Source organism: Bidens hawaiensis, unplaced genomic scaffold, assembly GCF_021521415.1.
Source record: "Bidens hawaiensis isolate Kalapana, Puna unplaced genomic scaffold, B.hawaiensis_p1.1 tig00000820_1, whole genome shotgun sequence".
NCBI lineage: Eukaryota > Viridiplantae > Streptophyta > Magnoliopsida > Asterales > Asteraceae > Bidens > Bidens hawaiensis.
This window is the reverse complement of record NW_027491048.1, coordinates 4855944-4875163: the sequence shown is the minus strand read 5'-3', so window position 1 is coordinate 4875163 and position 19220 is coordinate 4855944. Positions and strand designations below refer to the sequence as shown.

Genomic DNA, 19220 nt, shown 5'->3' with positions numbered 1-19220 from the left:
TGTAGGATGGTATAGGGAAGGACTGCGGACCTTGCACGTACCATGAATGGTGAACATAGGTAAGGACTGCGGACCTTTTACGTGTTCACGACCTTGAGTACAGGTATAGACGGCGGACTATGAACGTACTCTCGGTAGACTGAGGTTAGTGATTGTAGATATGAATGTATGTATGGTAGTAAGTACGTGTGTAGAACAGAAGGGTAACTAGTTAAGTATGGATATGTATCTTCGGATATGTATGTATGTATATGTATTGTATGGCGTCCGATTAACTAGAACTCACTCAGCGTAGCTGACTTTTAGTATGCACGCAGGTGAGTAGAATGAGACAGCTAGCTTGAGCGGGCACATGGTGGGCGAATAGGAGACTGGCATCTGAAGACTCAAGATGTTTTAATGTAATTGACGTTTATTTTTGAAAGACAATAATGTTTAATTAAGGCAAGTTTTGGATTGCTGTAAGGTTTCATGAAAGTTTTTTTATATTCCGCGAAAGTTTTAATGAACTCTGATTTGTAAGAACTGTGTTTATGAGTAAATCCGACGTTAAAGTAGGGCTACCGGGTTCGGGGCCTTACATGTGAGTAATACATCTTTGCCACGAGACCAAACTAATTGTTATGTAAGTGATTTCAAACACTATATACATATTGTTTTAATAAAAATACATATAATTTACACGGGTGCAGTTCCTTAACGTACGGTAGGTACGCGAGACGCTCAAAGGCAAAAAACAAAGGCAAAAACCTAAAACGTTCAGAAAACGCTTACAAAACTTAAACGCTCAAAAAACGGTATTCGTGCAAAAAGTGAAAAATTGATCGATTAACCATAAAAAACGGGTGTCTAAATAGACAAAGCCTATTATAAACAAACGTTAGCTAAGAATTTAACATTAGTTAGTGGAAACAACAAAATAGGCTATAAGCCAAATATAAGATAATTTGTGTAATTAATTGAAGATTAATAATTCTTTTTGTGGTTCTATACTTCTATACATTTAAAGAATGAAATGTGATATCTTGTCAAAAATGAAAATTATCGAAATTTTATTAAATTATAATTTTTTTTATAAAATTTAGCCATTTATTGATGCAAATTATTATTTGGTTTGTCACACCTTTGTAAACTTAAAAATATGTTAAAGTACAACAAACCAAAGTCGGTTTTGTTTTTATGTATCAACAAAAGATTATTGTTTGTTTATGGTGTGACTTTGATTTTCGTCTTTGTTTCTCGTGTGAGTTTGGTTTAATGTAATTCAATTTTCAAAAAAAACAAAAATTCATTAACATCAAATCAGTTAATTATAAATTACGGTTTAACATAATGATTTATTGAAAATGAAATTAATATCCCATAACATTGTGATGTTAATCAAAATAATTTAAAGCAAGTTTTTATGAGATAACTAGATATGATTTTATTATATTCATGTTTATTAATTAAACAACTATTATGTATTACAGATAATTAATAGGTAATTAATTACAAATATTAATCTTCTAAATAATAATCATTAAGATTTACTTGCAAGACAAGTTATTCCAAAAGTTTAGTATGCTTTTCGGTTTCAACTTTCAAGCAAACATCTTTTGTCGAGCGCAAGATTGCAAATTTTTAACAAGATCAAACGTTTCAATTTATTATCTTAATCAATCCAATAATCCAAGCAATTTTTATAATTCTCAAATTACCCGGGTTATTTATTTACACTAGATTAAATCTTACTTACAATCTCGACTCTCTAAACTTGAAAATCATCTTTTATTTATAATCATTAATTACCTTTTTCAATAATGACCGTTCAAATCCAGTGGGTGTAATAAAATTAAATACGAATTATTTTCATAAATAATTTCAAAGAAAATAATAATAATAATAATAATAATAATAATAACAATAATAGGGGAAAGTGAATACGGTGCTGTAAGCCGCCTAATCTTACACGCAAAACCCACCCAAAACTACGTAGTTTTGGTTAAAACAATTAAAAATAATTTATTTTTTGTTTCACATAGGCAACGATCTGCAGTTTACTAACTGACCAATTTGGACTTCGTGAAACATATTCTCTTTCTCGTCTCATGTATCATGTACATGATTTTAAGATTTTTTGTTTCTCCTTCAATAAGCCAATCAAGTCTTTGATAGGGATTTAATATCTTTTATCCTTAACTGATTCTATTGTTTATCAATCAAGGAGCAACAACATGACTAGAACAGACAACGAAAGCTAGAATCTTGATTGGAACATTATCTTTTGATTACCAACTCCATGATTAACAGTACTAGCAGCAGCCATAATCTAACAAAATGAAAATTAGTCCATATACACTATTTATCAATTGAAGTAGCTGATCCATAATATTAATCCTTTGCTAAAATCGAGTAAACATTCAAAACTCTGTTAGCATTCCAAAATCCCCTTGTAGCAATTTCCCATTTCATAGTTAGGCATTTAGATTTGTTCATTTGGGGCCAATTAGTAATCTTCCAAATAGACTAAATAAACCGTACCTCAAATCTTAAATGAAAAAAATTGACATTCCAAATATTATGAAAAGCACCTGAATATATACTACCAAAAAAATCTATGCCCTTAGGGTTTGCAAATAATTCGATATTGGTATATAGCAGGTTGAAAGGAGACAAAGACTTGTGTTTTATTGCGATACTAAGTGATAAATTATTTTTAAATGTTTTTAATCAAAACTACGTAGTTTTGGATGAGTTTTGCGTGTAAGGTTAGGCGACTTACAGCACCGTATTCACTTTCCCCGTAGTAGTAATAATAATAATAATAATAATCTGAAATGAATCACATTATTTATAAACATTTCAAATCCCTCCGTTCCCTTTATTATTATTTATATTCAATCTTCTGCTGCCGTACGCGACAGTTTCTCCCGTCTCAATCCACCGTCTACGGCGGCGTTCACTCCCGGTAACATTCTCTTATACAGACAGCATCATACATCGTATACATACCAATTCTTTCAATCTTATCGTATAAAGTTTCAAACTTTAATATAATTTTGTGAAATTATGTGTAAAGTTTCAGACTTTATTCATTTACAACTTCAAACCCAGATGAATTTGATTCAATTACTTGCCCATGTTTAGATGCTAGAATTTTTTAGGGTTTTTTTTTTTAAACCCTAATTTTAGAATTTGATTATGTTCGTTGACGATTTGGGTTTGATGCTTAATTATGTGCTTTGTATGGTGATTTGGGTATTTTGAATATGTGATTCAGTTGATTGGTTTTATAGGGTTTATAGTCATTTGACATTCTTGAAATTTGTTTGATGTCATTTTAATTAATTTGGTGATCCATTTTGCATTTCAGCTTCATATTTTGTGGAGTAAATTTGGGTATAATCTATCATTAATCAAGAAAAAAAATGTTTATTTATTTATTTATTTATTTATTTATTTATATTTCGTGAAGATGTTTTTCGAGTTTTAACTTATGTATGCATATTTAATTCTCTTAACTTGTTAAATATATATACAACATTGCGAATTTATTGGTGATTGCCGGTTGCTTACGTCCTTGGTTGTTTGCACAAGTCGAACATGTAACGCGCGTGCACAAACAAATGCAGACACAAATACGTACGCGAATGTTCATAAATATACTGTGGATTTGTCATTTATGTTATTTGTTGGTGATATGTATACTAGGTTTGACTTGCAATGACTAAAGTCAAGAAGGCAGCACAAAGATCTGGATCAAGGCTGAAAAGCCCGTTATCTTTAAGACCAGTCCGTTCGAAGATCGCAAAAGATTCCCGTCACAAGAAACAGAAGAACACAACTGAAAGGAAAGAATGGCGAGCCACAAAGTGTTCGGTTTGCTTAGAATACCCTCACAAGGCTGTACTTCTGCTATGCTCCTCGCATCACAAAGGCTGTCGTTCGTACATGTGTGCGACCAGTAACCGTTACTCCAACTGTTTAGACCAGTACAAGAAAGCCTACACCAAATCGAAGACTCTGGACGAGTCAACTGTTGACCCGTGTCTTGGTGTAGGTTCTGATGAGCTTTTATGCCCGCTTTGTCGTGGCCAGGTGAAAGGGTGGACTGTGGTGAAACAGGCCCGTAAGTATTTTAACTCCAAGAAGAGGAATTGCATGACAGATGAGTGTTCGTTTGTTGGGTCGTATAAAGAGTTAAAGAAGCATGTGCGGGCCAGTCACCCTTTGGCCCGACCTCGGGAAGTTGACCCGACACTTGAAAAGAAGTGGAAGAAGCTTCAAAATGATAGCGAGTTGAATGATGTGATGAGTACAATCAACTCGACAATGCCTGGGTCAGTCATAATGGGGGATTATGTAATCGAAGGTGGGAATTTTCGTGGAATGAATTATTTTGATGATTTTATTATGCACTTCGCTTCAAGGACAAGGACTGGTGCGATGGAAAGTGATTTTGATTCATCGGATTATGAAAGCGAGGAAGAAAGTGAGGATGAAATTCAGGAAATTGTTCGTCGCAGGTTTGCTCCTCAAGTTGCGCGCCGGCGAAATGTGGTGTTACATGGTGGGGGCTCGAGGAGGACGCCTCGTGCATAGTGGAGGCATTGGATGGAATGGATGTTATTGGAAACTATAGTTATTGGATGCTTTTGGTTATTGTTTCTTGTCTTTTTAAGTTATGGATTTTAGGTATTTATTCTGCTTATTGGCTCATTTAACATTATATGAGTATAGACATTGAAAATGTCCGACCCACAATAATCGACTGCACAGCGTGGGAATCAGGATCTTGGTTTCTTTTCAGCGCTTGACGTGTAGTCGTATCATTTTATTTTAATTCCATACTTGTTTGTTTGGATTTCTTAAAAGCCACATTTGGAAGGCATTTGTTTTCTTTCATAACTTGCAAAATAAGGAATCTAGTAGAGTACTGAAAAGAAGGGATTTGAAATTTGATTTTGTTAAAGTTGATAAACTCATATACATAAAATGAAGAGTATGTTAAAAGGGTTTTGTTACCGGAAGTTGAAAGGTGTTGGTTGTAATTGTGAACTTGTGTTGATGGGTGATGGTGTATTTTGGTTCTCTAGGAAAGACAAAAACCATGTTATATTTTACGTTTCTAAATCATAAAAGAACGAACAATCAACGTGTATTTTTGTAGAGTATGACATTATGTTGACTAATGTTTGGATAAAGAACTGTTCTTTTAATATGTCACGAAAAGATTGCTATAGTTTTTCTTTGTAATTTCCTGTTAGGTTTCTAACGTCTAGCTAGGTGTTTAATGAGATTCACCGTTCGACATAAAAAGGGCAAAGCTTAGGATAAACAAGAACAGCAATACATATCCACCCGAAATTAAAAGTCATCGTAAAGAGGCTTAAAATTCAAACGATGAATAGCAGAAAGATACATAGTCGTGAGGCTCAGGATCATCTAAATAACCAAACATTACATTATCAACTAACTAAACATATAACTACCTATCTTTTGTCATTTAGGTAACAAATTGAAGACCTAAACAATATGAACTACCTTTGCCATTTGAATATTAGATATTAACTAGCATTTACACCACACGCGCTTAGAGCACGGAATATTTTTAATCAGCTCTTAAATTCAATATTTCCATAGCAGTCCTCGACCTAAAATATGGCATGTGTTCCTACATGATTACACCAAAAGTTTAGTCCATGTTTAATATCTGACATATAACTCCCGTGGCAAATTATAACGTCATATGTAACAAGTAATAACTAACCTGCTTAAAACAGAGGCCAATGTCCCGACTATAAAAGTCAGCATATTTGATCATAAATACACCGCAGTCAAACCTGGTAATAAACAAGTCACCATCAAAAGAGAAACACATAAGTACATAACAGTAAACTAATAGAATTGCATCCATGAAGTTTATTAAAAGTTTTAAAAAAAAGGGTCAAAGAAGGTCAAAGATTACACACCCGTTCTCCTGATTTGGAAGGTCTGTTACATACTCTTGCTGCCAACAAGTAACATCAATGTCTTCTCCGTTCTTATCTTTCACTTCATCCACAAAGTATTTCGCCTGGACAATAATACCCATAAATATATTAGTTATATTTATCACAAGAAAGACAGAATAGTAATAGTAATAGTAATAGTAATAGTAATAGTAATAGTAATAGTAATAGTAATAGTAATAGTAATAGTAATAGTAATAGTAATAGTAATAGTAATAGTAATAGTAGTAGTAATAATAATAATAATAATAATAATAATAATAATAATAATAATAATAATAATAAATAAATAAGAAGTCACCATGATACATACCAATACCGTCATTACTTGTTTATCAGTTCCTCCAAGAGAGTCAAGATACTGGAATTTTTCTTCTTTTTTGTTGATAACAGCCAAACACCAATGTATTTCTTTATGAACAGGGATAAATATCTGCTTAAAGATATAGTCAGGATTCCAAAGTACAATAAGAAAATCAGAAAATTAAATGTATATACATATATAGATATAACATTACGTTGTCGCAATCATGAAGACTGTATCCCAACTTCTTTTGAGTAGTCCATCTTCTAACTGACTTGTAATCATAGCCCGTCTTTCCACTTATCAACTATCGCAGCAACAAAAAATTTCAGAATCAGTATTCAGTTTATTGTTACTGTAACAATTGAGGATTGCATTATCACGTGAAATGATGGAATGCTGATTTAAGTTTAAACATTTCAATACACATATTTATCTTTATCTATTTACTCTGGACTTACAAATCAGTCGAGTTTAAGACTCCCAATAGCCGACGCCTAGATGTCAGGAATGCAAATGATATATAAACAACTACAGGCCATCGTCCATTTTTAATATTTAGATTATCGCATAACGGTATACATTTGTAGATATAACTATATAAGAACAACAAACTTCTAATAATTTTAAATGCAGACCACACAAATATAAAAAGATTACCGCTGATTACTCCACCGGATCGCCAAAATGAGAAATTCTGGCGATTTACCTTTTCAGAGTAAAATGCAGTATGCATATCTTAAATTGTAAGAAGTCATTAACATGGTAGCCTTTTTACTTGTATATAGTAACATATGTTATAATATGTGTGCTAGTGTTTTTAATAACGATTCTAAAAATGTACAGAAACCATATCAATTTAACTGTTTTAAGTTCATAGTCCATACAATCATACATATCCAGAGTTCCAGACACGTGAAATCAACAACAACCTTGCCATATTTGTGAACTTAGTACTTTAGATCGAATTAGAATGCCTTTTTTTAATCAATAAGTATCACATATTCACATCACGTTATTAGTAATTTGAAACATATTGATGGCATGATTTCATCATATAGTTCTCAATGTCATTTTGAATTCATCAACGGAATATGACATACTGGTGTTGACTAGGTTATGTCTAATATTTTGTAGAGGCTAGTCATTAACTAAGAAGAGAGAAAAAACGATTCGATTTAGACACATGCATTAAATACTTTATAATAAACTAAACTTCACAATTTCCCGAATGAGAATACATCCTAAAAACAAGAATATTCCAAAACACGCGATACGTAATCACGTAAGGATGATAGCTAAGTAGTTAGCTAACCTTCTTGTAGAAAAACGTGTTATGGAAATGACATTTCAGGAACTTTTTGGGTTCCTTCTTTTCCCTCTCTTTCAGCAACTCAAGATACACATTGATAACCTGTATTATGACAAATTCAGCCCCGACTATAATTACATTGCTTAACAAGCTATGTTGCTTCCAAATATAACATGCAAAATCAAAAGTTACCTCATCATTTAACCACGCCCCAGGCCTTAAACACTGTAAAACTTCTCCCGTGATCGTAATGTTCGAATTATCATGTGTGACCAAGACCTTCCTTCTACATAATTAAAGCACCATTTCATACCTAATCAGAAACTAAAAACATAAACACTACATACACACACACACACACTACAAATCATACCGACTAGCATTAGACAATGCAATGGTCACCATATCCTTGTCATCCTCGGTAAGTGGCCGGAACGGCTCAAGCAACTTATCCTAAAAAAAACAAATAAATTTAACACGATCACATCAAACACAAATAATTAACATAAGCTAAAAGTCTACAACATTCACCTCATCGTCTTTCTTCGGCTCGTCTTTCTTAGAAAAAGTCAACTGTTTGAACAAAGCTCTCTTTTCCTCTTGCAACTTAATATCAAAACTCAATCTATTTAGTCTCAAATCTATCTTTTGCACCGAATCTAGCAACTTTTTATGACACGGCCAACCGGCATCCACCGAAACATCCGGCCTCGGGTCCAACGATAACAATTCCAATCCCTTCCCCTCCATTAATTCCGAAACCATCCCTAGGTTTAGGTCTTCTTCTTCTTCAACCTTCCCATGATCTAATTCCCTATATTTTGCCCTAATTTCCTCTACAACCGAGTCTCCAGATACATCATTCTCATTAATATTATTCTCATTCTCATTAATAATATTAATATTATCATCACCAATATTAATATCATTATTATGATCATCATCAGTAAGCTCAACTACCTCATCCAGCGTTTCAAAATTAACAAACCTGCAAGTACCTTTAGCGACTTCTTTCGTTCGATTATAATTCGATAACAGATCCTCCATAGTATCACTACCTGATCTTTTAACAGCGGTTGAGGTGAATCCAGTAACAACTATACAAGGAGCTTGAATCTCTCTGGCAATTGGAGTCAGTTGTTGCGGATATAAGCTCAGCCGTGAAACCATAGAAGCCGAATCGGAAGGTTTGAGCTTCTTTGAAGAGTGAAACTGAGAGTCCACGTGGCGCTTGTAGCGGTTACAGGTCAACGCACACATTTATGATTGAGGAGGTGATTTAGGGCTTGGATTTGGGGATTGGATGTTGGCATGCGAATTACAGGAATTGGTTTCAGAATTGAATTGAATATATGGATTTGGTTAATTGGTTTAGGGCTTGGATTTGGGGATTGGATGTTGGCATGCGAATTACAGGAATTGGTTTCAGAATTGAATTGAATATATGGATTTGGTTAATTGGATTGAATTGAATTGAATTGAATTGAATTGAATTGAATCAAGGGTTTGAGGTAATGAAGAAGATCCGTTATTGTCTGTAAAATGGGTCAGGGTCAGGCTAAACACATGTTATACAACACACCATTTTGTTGGTTAGTTTGTTATAATGTGACCGTTCAGAAAGTTAAAACTAGATGTTCGTTTAAAAGTTAAAAGTTAACCAACCAGTCACACACGTGCGCGTTAATCGATTTTAGTGCCAGAGGCAAAGCTTGGACATACGTGGCGAGGGGGGCGGACTCAATATGTATAAAAAGATTCATAGACTAGAGGGGGGCGGACTTAAAATTTCGTTCAGAGACGGATGAATTTACACCATATATATATATATACTTGCTGAAAAAGAATAAATTTACACTGCCGAGTGAAAAAACGGAGGATGCCGCACTCAAAATTTCGGTCAGAAACGGGTGGTAAATCTACACTATGTATAAAATTTCGTGCAAAAAAGGATAAATTTACACTACCGAGCAAAAAACCAAGGGGCCAAACTCAAAATTTCGGTCGAAAACGGGTAAATTCACACTATTTATAAAAAAATTTGGGCGAAAATGATAACTTTACACTTACGAGCGAAAAAACGGAGGGGGCCGGGGCCACCCTTGGCCCCAACTAAGCTACGCCCTTGTTTAGTGCATTATATCTTATATGAAATGTTATGTTTCGTGTGTCGAAAATTTAATCTATCAGTTTTGGCTAGTTTTGGCTAATAAGATATAATATGTTTTTTTGTTTCAAGGAATGTGTGAGTTGCATCATTTGAATTGTAACATCGTAGAATTACATTTTTGTTTCACAAAAATATGAATGTTTTTATTGTATGTAAAATAACATTAACTACCATGATTCCTCAGTTGAAATATTGGAAGACCAAATATTTATTTCTCTCCATTATCTTATGGTCTAAGCACCCACCAAATATTTATTTCTCTCCATTATCTTATGGTCTAAGCACCCAGTCACTAACAATTATCTGTCTCACACTTCCCTAAATACAAACCTTTTCTTTAGTGGAATCAAAATAGCCTATTTCACGATAAACAAAATCAAACATTAATTGTCTTTTTAACGACGAAGTACAGAGATAGATTTTAATTTTAGTTTAACTTTTTAGAGATGTGCTTCCATACGTGTATCAGTTATTGTGACAAACAAAACCAAATAATAATAAGGGTTTGGATTAAATACAAATAAAATTAACGTGTTAAGCATGATAATCAAGTAGACTAATTATATATACAAGCATAATTACTCTACATGTATATATAATTACTCTACTTGATTCTCACATTTAGCACGTTAATTTTATTTGTACGTTAACCTTCCCCAATCCCCATAATAATAATAATCTAAATCCCGATGAAGTTGAAATGCATATTTCAATATAACGTCATGTCTTTTACTTTTGTTTTTTTGCCATATTTATTTAATAGAGTTTCAACATACATATTTTGTTGTATACATATTAGACGTCAATTTTTCAATGTATTCTAAAAACTTTTGTAAATAATTTATGGTTAACAAAATACACAAACATTATGCTTCACAGACATATACTAGTTAGTTTATTAAATTATTATCAGCCCATATTCTATTGACATCAAACCTTACAAAATATTTAACTATCAAGAACAATTAATTTTTCCAGCCTTAATTTGTATGCAAGACAGGCACACATGTTTGTAATCCTACCATTTCTTCTGTTCATATTTCTAGCTATAAGGAAATATAAATGTACCAAGATTAACCATTACACACTAATTTTGAAAAACAATTAGTGAAAGACTGGAATTAATTACTAGTTACCAATAAATGTTTAAATTGTATCTCAAATTCAAACAAGTATTCGATGTATAACTTATTAACTTCTGTCTTTGTATACAATAATCAATACGCATTGCTATAAATACAAAGGAAAAAATACACCAACTTATGTTAACAATAGGCAACAATACCAATTTTAATGTATATATGATCAAAACCGACGGGTGGAGTTTGACGGTGGTGTGTGTGGTGCTGAAGAATACGGGGTGTGGTTGGCGTGGTCGGCGGTGCTTGAAAACACGATGGAGCTTGCTGGTGGAGGTTCTTGAGTGGTACTGTTGAAGAAAGAGATTTATTTGAACAAAAACCAAAACATATGTATATTGAGCAACGTACCCAATTGAACAATGAAACATGCACACCAAGAAATTAGTTTGGGATTGAGTTTGAAAAATGCTTATCGGCTTATGTGCTTTTTTGAAAAGTCATTTTGAAAAGTCAGGATTTTGGGCTTTTAGAAAACTGCCTTTTAACCCTTTCAAAAAGCTAAAATAAGAAAGTTTTTGTGATTACCAAACATATTTAAACTTTTGGCTTTTTGAAAACACCAATAAGCTAATAAGCATTTTTCAAACGCAATACCAAACATGCTCTAAAAAAATCTATTTGATAACCTGATTTTAAACGAGAAAAGCAATAAGCAAGAAAGTGTACTTGCACGAAAAGTGAAGGTTTCATAAAAAATAAAATAAAAAGTAAACCCATAAAGGTTCAAGCTTAATGGGTGAACGGGCTAAATCTTAGCCGAGCACGGTTAAGGAAACGTTTAAGGGTTAATATATACCATACTAGAAGTGTAAAAGTTAAAATACCCTTTGATAAGGGATATAAAGGGCCAAACAGTAGCAGCTCATTCGCATACAATATACTTATTTGCATACAATGAACATATTCACATACAATATGGAGATTCGCATACATTGTATGCATTCGCATACAATAAAGAGATTCACATACAATAGGGAGGTTCACATACACTGTATGCATTCGCATACAATAAGAAGATTCGCATACATTGTATGCATTCACGTACAATAAAGATATTCGCATACATTGTACACATTTCGCATACAGTATAGAGATTCATATACAATGAATCATTCAATTACAATGACTCATTCAATTACAATGAGCCATTCAATTAGGATGACTCATTCAATTACAATGAACCATTCAATTACAATGAGCCATTTAATTACAATGACTCATTCAATTACAATGAGCCATTCAATGACAATGACCCATTCAATTACAATTAACCATTCAATTACAATAACTTATTCAATTACAATGGACTCATTAGAATACATTGAAAGATTAGAATACAATATGATCATTAGAATACAATGTAATCATTAGAATACAATGTGATCATTAGAATACAAATGTATTCTAATCATATACCATTTGAATACAAAGGTATTCTGATACAAGTTGAATGCTAACACAAATGTATTCTAATCACATGCCATTAGAATACAAATGTATTCTAATACCATTCGAATACAAGATATTCAAATACAATGCTATTAGAATAGACCAGACTTAACCATTTCTGGTGCAACCTAAAGAAAGAGTATAGGATAAGGAAATTGATACGTGTAATTGATATACAGTTAGTCGTGCTCAATTGAAGAAAGGAATCAATATTAACTCAGAAAGAAACCGGAGGCAGGTGAGTTTCTAGCCCCACTTCTTTGTTATGTTTTCGGGGCTGTGTGCATACTCAATGTGAACGTTAATACACTTACCTTAAATGGTAAGTGTATGCTATGATGAGTTATGTGATAGTATGTATGAATGTTATGAATGAATGCTTGTCGGTGCGTGAATGATCTTCGGATATTGCACGTATCGTCAAGGAGTATGGTTGTTAGATGAACGATGTGAAGAACGCCAAGAGTGTTCGTGTGCTACGATGTAATTATCGTATATGTGAGGTATGTGCAAGTAGGTACGTGAATGGTATGTGAGATCTACGCCCGACATAGTAAGTTAGGATGACAAATCCCTCTAAACTACTATGGGACATAGACTCGATATGTGATAGCGTAAATAAGGACTGTGAACCTTATTAGCGTTCCTTATACGGATATTATATAATTATGTGTTCCTTCTATGGACAATGTATATGGTTCCTTCTATGGATCAGGTATAGAGTTCCATCTATGGATAAAGTATAGCGGTCCTTTTATGGAAAGTATATAGGGTCCCTTCTATGGGTAACATTAACGATCCTTCTATAGATAATATTTAGGGATCCTTTTATGGATAGTTTATATAGGCCCTTCTATGGGTGATTCAAGTTGTTACTTCTATGAATGATAGTAATTGTTCTTCTAATAGATCTTATGCAATGGCCCTCTTACGGATAATTATAAAGCGTCAGGAATGAAGTTCGGTTTAAGTATGAATAAGTATCTACGGATACGTATACGTGAATGTATGAGAATGAATTGTGTGTTGCCTGATTAACTAGAACTCACTCAGCGTAGCTGACTTTTAGTATGCACGCATGTATATGTTTAAAGAGCTAGCATGAGGATGGCACATGGCATGGATTGAATGGCTGGCGTCTGAAGATGAAAGAAATGATGTTTTAAATATGATGTTGTATATTATGTTTTAAAGAAAAGTTAGAATGTTTTGTATCGAATTATTAAAGTTAACGTTTCCGCGAAAGTTTTAATTAACTCTGATATTTAGAACTGTGTTTATGAGTAAATCCAACGTCCAGAATGAGGCACCGGTAATGGGGCCTTACAAGTTGGTATCAGAGCAAAGTTCGAGAGAATTAAGCATCCTACATGCTTAGACTCGAACAGAGATTGGAATTTAGGTAAGAAAAGAAAGCAGATGCTAGTTCAAGAAAGCCATGTGTCACTCAAGCAAGCTAAGTAAAGGTAAATGTATGGTTAAATAATGTATGTTAATGTTAGCTTAATTGCTAAAAAAAGGATATGTGAATGTTAGGGTTATGATTAATTGATTTTCTGATTGATTAACTGTTTAAAAGTAGAATTTAGCACAAATAGACTAATAAAGGGAAGTGTATAGGACACGAAAAGTAACGTGATCAGCTAATCACAGCTGGTCGTTGTTATTACCTGTTAGCCTTACTATCCTTGTACTAAATAGTTCTTTGAGTGATGATGTTTGTGTTTCCTTATAGAATATGAATGACTGGAGCTAGGAAATATGTTGTACAAGGAGTTCGTACTGGACGACGTGGTAGGCCACGTATTGTCCGAGAACCTTCTGAAGAACCAATTGTAAACTCTGATGAGGGGCCAAGTGAGAGTCTGCGAGGACCGATTCAGAATGAAGGGTATCAACTTGACCCTGTTGTTCAAGGCGCCATTTCTCAAGCTGTAGTTGCGGCAGTGAAGAACTTGCAACCTGAAAAGTCTGCTGGAAGCCACGCAAGGACCGCTGAGAGAGCAGGGAATGATGGTAATAAAGTTGATGATGAGGAAGGCGACTCGATTGAAGTTCGATCTGTGAAGGTTGATGCAAGGAAAAGAGGAAGAGGTGGGTGTAATTACAAATCATTCAAGTGATGTACCCCACCGAAGTTAACTGGCTTGGAAGACGCAACAACTACTCTTCAGTGGATAACCACAATGGACAAGGTTATTCGAATTAGATAGTGCCGTTCTGATCAAGCTGTGGGTTATGCTACCCAATCATTTGGTGATGAAGCTATGTTCTGGTGGGAGACATTGGAACAGATTAAGACCCGAGAAGAGATTAAATCCATGAAGTTGGTGACCTGAAGGAGTTGGTGATGAAGCGATTCTGTGCTGATGCTGAGGTTGAGAGAGCTGAGATGAAGTTTTTGAATCTGAAGGCAGGAAAAATGACACACCGTGAATACACCACAGAGTTCAACCGCATGTCTATGTTAGTTCCCGACATGGTTAATACTAAAGCAAAAAAAAATCAAGTGCTATATCAGAGGACTACCACAAAGTGTCCGAACATTGGTTAGGGCCAACAAACCCGCAACATTTGATTCAGCCGTGGAATTGGCCGAGATGGTTTATGATGACCTTGCCACCAGTGAAGAGGAGAAGGTTGAAACGATGAAAAAGAACCTAGCCACAAAACCAGATGAAGCTAATGAGGAGAGTTCCCTTAAGAAGAAGGCAAGGAAGGATGAGTTCCCGGTCTATGGAAAATGTGGGAAGAAACACTCAGGAGATTGCAGAATGGGTTTAGGCGTGTGCTTCATTCGATTGAGGTACGTTTTCCTTTGATTTCAGCTATGATTAGTGAATCCGCAGCACCCACAACCTCAGCCACACAAACCACCACCATACCTGACCCACACATAGGATCGCCCACCACATTAGCCAAGACCATAGAAGCCCTCAAACCCAAAAAACTAAAATTCACCAAGGCCCAAACCTCAACCTCACCAAAAGCCCAATCCAAATCCAAACTTAAGTCCCCACCCAAATCCCAATAAAAAGCCAAACCTAGAATTATCCCGTAAACCAAACCCAAACCCAAGTAAAAAACCCCATCACTTAGAGACGAACCCATTACATCCCCCGAAACCTCACCAACCTGACTAGATGAGCCCATGCCATCTATGTTTGAAAACATTCCTTTAACCACCCAAGCTGAAACCTTAACCTACCCTATGACCACCGCACCCGATACCTCACCAACTTACCAATTTACTTCACCGATTAGAGACACAAAATTTTGGTCCTCTATATTCACGTCATCCATTCAATCCCAAACCACCACATCGGCCATAGAAACCACAACCTCACCTACTAGCCTACCGTTAGCCATAACCACATCATTCCCATCCTTGTCCCTAACGCTACCCATACCAACCACACCAAACTCAACCATTTCAACGACACCTCCCACAACCCATAAGAGACCAATCATAGATGTCATTCCCATTTCAAGTGGCAAATCGAAGAAGTCTCCAGTGTTTCGAGATCCTGTCCTCGATAGGATTAAGGTATTAGAAGACGCAAATGAGAACCGTGCCAAGCGTGAGCTGATGTTGATCAAAATTTATCAAAGATCAACAAGCCATCAATTAAGAAGTTACTCGAAAACTGACGGGTGGTCCATGGGACAACCCTTAATTGATTTAAATCCGTAATAATCACGATTTGAAATTGTTTATTTTGTGGAATTAGATAACTACGGTATTATTGGTGAATTGTAGGTTTAAAGGAGGTTCCGGGGCTATTATGGAGTATACTGAGGCAACCGAATGAGCCGAAGACGCGAGAGAGGTCAAAAGAAGTGAAAACGAGAAGGCGCGGTGGAAGTCCACCGTGGCCCACGGTTCAGACCGTGGGCCACGGTCCAAAACACATAATGAAACAGAAGCCACCGTTTCGTGGCATCCGATGTCAACGTGAGGGTCACCGTGACCCACGGTCCAACCGTGGGCCACGGTCCAGGATTTTCAGCAACCACCGTGACCCACGGTGTGAACCGTGGGCCACGGTCCAGAGTCGTAACTGCCGATTTTCTACTTATTTTATGAGGTTTTGGATAGTCTTTTCATCTATCTTATCATCCAAAACACCTTAGAGACGAATTTTGGAGAGCAAGGACAAGACTTTGGTGATTTTAATCATTTGTTTGGGTTTATGATTCGTTCGATTAACCTAATTGATGTGATGATTAATCAAACGATGTGTGGCTAGTACTCTTATTGTTCTCTCCCGAATTGTATGGTTTTCTAATTGGATATTTGTTAATCGTTTATGATTTTGATGAGATAGTATTGTGATCATATGATTATTGTGCCATGGTGATTGTGTGTTTGTTTTGTAATTGTTAGTATGGTATGATTCGTGTTCTTGACTATCTGTTCTTGGTGCCATAGGCAATCGAGATTTAGTATAAGAGAATTAGGGTTTGCAGTACTAAACTGCTTATTGAGTGACAACCTTGCGTTTTTGTAATCCAAGTACTTAGTCCTCGCTTATCACATCCAAACGCATTTTCACGAACTATAATTGTGTAGTTTATCTCATAAGTAAACATTAACTTTATCAACATTGAAAACTTGAAATCGGGAGAGAGCATTCTTTCTTATATTGTTAAAACTCGTTTATTCTTTTAGTTAATTTTGTTAATAAAAAATCAAACAACCAAATCATTGAATTTACATTTTGCACTTAGATTAATTTTATAGCTACTCAGTAACGCATTTTCCACAAACTCCCTGTGTTCGATACCCACTTACCGTTATGTATTTGGTTGTATTTGGTTTATTTTTGAGTGAGTCTTCAATATCACGTCAAATTTTGGCGTCGTTGCTAAATAATTCACAAAGTGGGCATGCCACGGTGTGGTTGACACAGCTAACAATTGTTCATCGGGAAACCGTTCGTTTATCTCCATCGGGTCATCAACACCCTCTAACGGAATTCGGGATAAGTGATCTGCCACGACATTTTCACACCCCTTTTTATCCCGAACTTCTAAATCGAACTCTTGCAAAAGCAATACCCGTCGAATTAAACGTGCTTTTGCATCCTTCTTCTCCATCCAATATCGGACCGCGCTATGGTCCGAATAAAGAATCACCTTACTCCCTCAAATATACGAGCGAAACTTATCCAAAGCATACGCCATCACAAGCAATTCTTTTTCGATGGTTGTATAATTAAGTTGCGCTTCGGTTTAAAGTTTTACTCGCATAATAAATTACCACCTGCTTTTTATCAATTCGTTGACCCAAAACCGCTCCAATAGTAGTATCACTAGCATCGCACATAATCTCAAACGGCTTTGACCAATCTGGTGGTTGTAGAATGGGAGCTTCCACCAACTTTTCCTTCAAAACATTAAACGCTTGCAAACACTCATTAGTAAAATCAAAAGGAACATCTTTTAACAATAAATTACATAAAGGTTTTGTGATTACACTAATGCCTTTAATAAATCTTCTATAAAACCCGCATGTCCCAAAAATGACCTTACCCCTTTAATGTTTTTAGGTGGTGGTAAAGATGATATTACCCGGACTTTGCCTTATCCACTTCCATTCCCCTTTCCGAAATCACGTGACCCAACACAATACCCTCTTGCACCATGAAGTGACTTTTCTCCCAACTTAGAACTAAATTTGTCTCAACACACCTTTTTAAAACTTTTTCTAATTCATTGAGACAAGTTTCATAAGTTGGACCAAAAATGGAAAAGTCATCCATATATACCTCAAGTGACTCCCCGAACATATCCGAAAAAATACTCATCATACAACGTTGGAATGTGGCTGGGGCATTACACAATCCGAATGGCATTCGACGAAAAGCAAAAGTGCCATACGGACAGGTGAAAGTGGTCTTGTGTTGGTCATCCGGGTGAATAGCAATTTGGTTATAACCCGAGTACCCATCCAAAAAACAGTAATACTTTTGACCCGATAATTTTTCAATAATTTGGTCAATAAAAGGTAATGGAAAATGATCTTTAGATGTAGCGGCGTTTAATTTACGATAATCAATGCAAACTCGCCACCCGGTGACCGGTCGGGTGGCGATTTGTTCACCGCTTTCGTCTTTAATTACCTATATACCTGCTTTTTTCGGTACCACCTGTGTAGGACTTACCCATGCGCTATCTGAGATGGGATAGATGATTCCCGCATCCAACCACTTTATTACCTCTTTCTTCACAACTTCTCTCAAATTGGGGTTCAACCTTCTTTGAGTCTCTCGAGTTGGTTTTGCCTCCTCGTCGGTGATGATTTTGTGCATAACTATAGATGGACTAATGCCTTTTAAATCGGCAATTGTCCAACCTATGGCAGCCTTATTCACCTTCAACACCTTCAACAATTCTTGTTCTTGGGCCTCTTCCAAATTAGATGCAATAATGACCGGTAATGTGTCATTATCCCCCAAAAACGCATACTTCAAGTGGCTTGATAAATCCTTCAATTCCAACTTTGGTGGACTTTCCAATGACGGTTTTGTACCCGAATCAATCACAGCTGGCAGACTTTCAATTTGATGAGTCCATGGTGGTCGTCCTTCTTTTACCGCCAACACGTCTTGATTTTTCTCTTCCATCCTCAATGCACAAAGATGTACCTGTTCAGAAAAATCACAAACACATGCTTCCAAAGCATCGTCCTCATAATCGTGCGGTTCACACGTGTCAACAATATCTGGCATGAAACACTCATCACCACATAAAGCATTAGATCCGTTAGTGAACACATTTAATCTCATTTTCCTATTTCTAAAAGCCATATCAACCGACGACAAACTGCTCTAGCTAATATGGTCAC

The 19220-nt window shown here is 35.5% G+C and overlaps 2 protein-coding genes across 2 annotated transcripts; one reads left to right on the top strand and one right to left on the bottom strand.

Annotated features, from left to right (window-relative positions):
• The first annotated feature begins 2834 nt into the window (after positions 1–2834).
• Positions 2835–4875, top strand: LOC143540695 (uncharacterized). Its single transcript, XM_077033684.1, has 2 exons — positions 2835–2950; positions 3694–4875. Exon 2 carries the CDS (start codon positions 3706–3708, stop codon positions 4582–4584), a length of 879 nt encoding a protein of 292 aa, XP_076889799.1. The 5' UTR covers positions 2835–2950; positions 3694–3705; the 3' UTR covers positions 4585–4875.
• Positions 4876–5316: 441 nt separating this feature from the next.
• Positions 5317–8953, bottom strand: LOC143542894 (ubiquitin-like-specific protease ESD4). The gene is made up of 9 exons (XM_077035369.1): positions 8141–8953; positions 7983–8062; positions 7802–7895; positions 7613–7711; positions 6512–6604; positions 6307–6426; positions 5955–6058; positions 5753–5825; positions 5317–5656 (listed from the first exon to the last, which is right to left on the bottom strand). Exons 1-9 carry the CDS (start codon positions 8867–8869, stop codon positions 5594–5596), a joined length of 1455 nt encoding a protein of 484 aa, XP_076891484.1. The 5' UTR covers positions 8870–8953; the 3' UTR covers positions 5317–5593.
• Positions 8954–19220: the final 10267 nt, after the last annotated feature.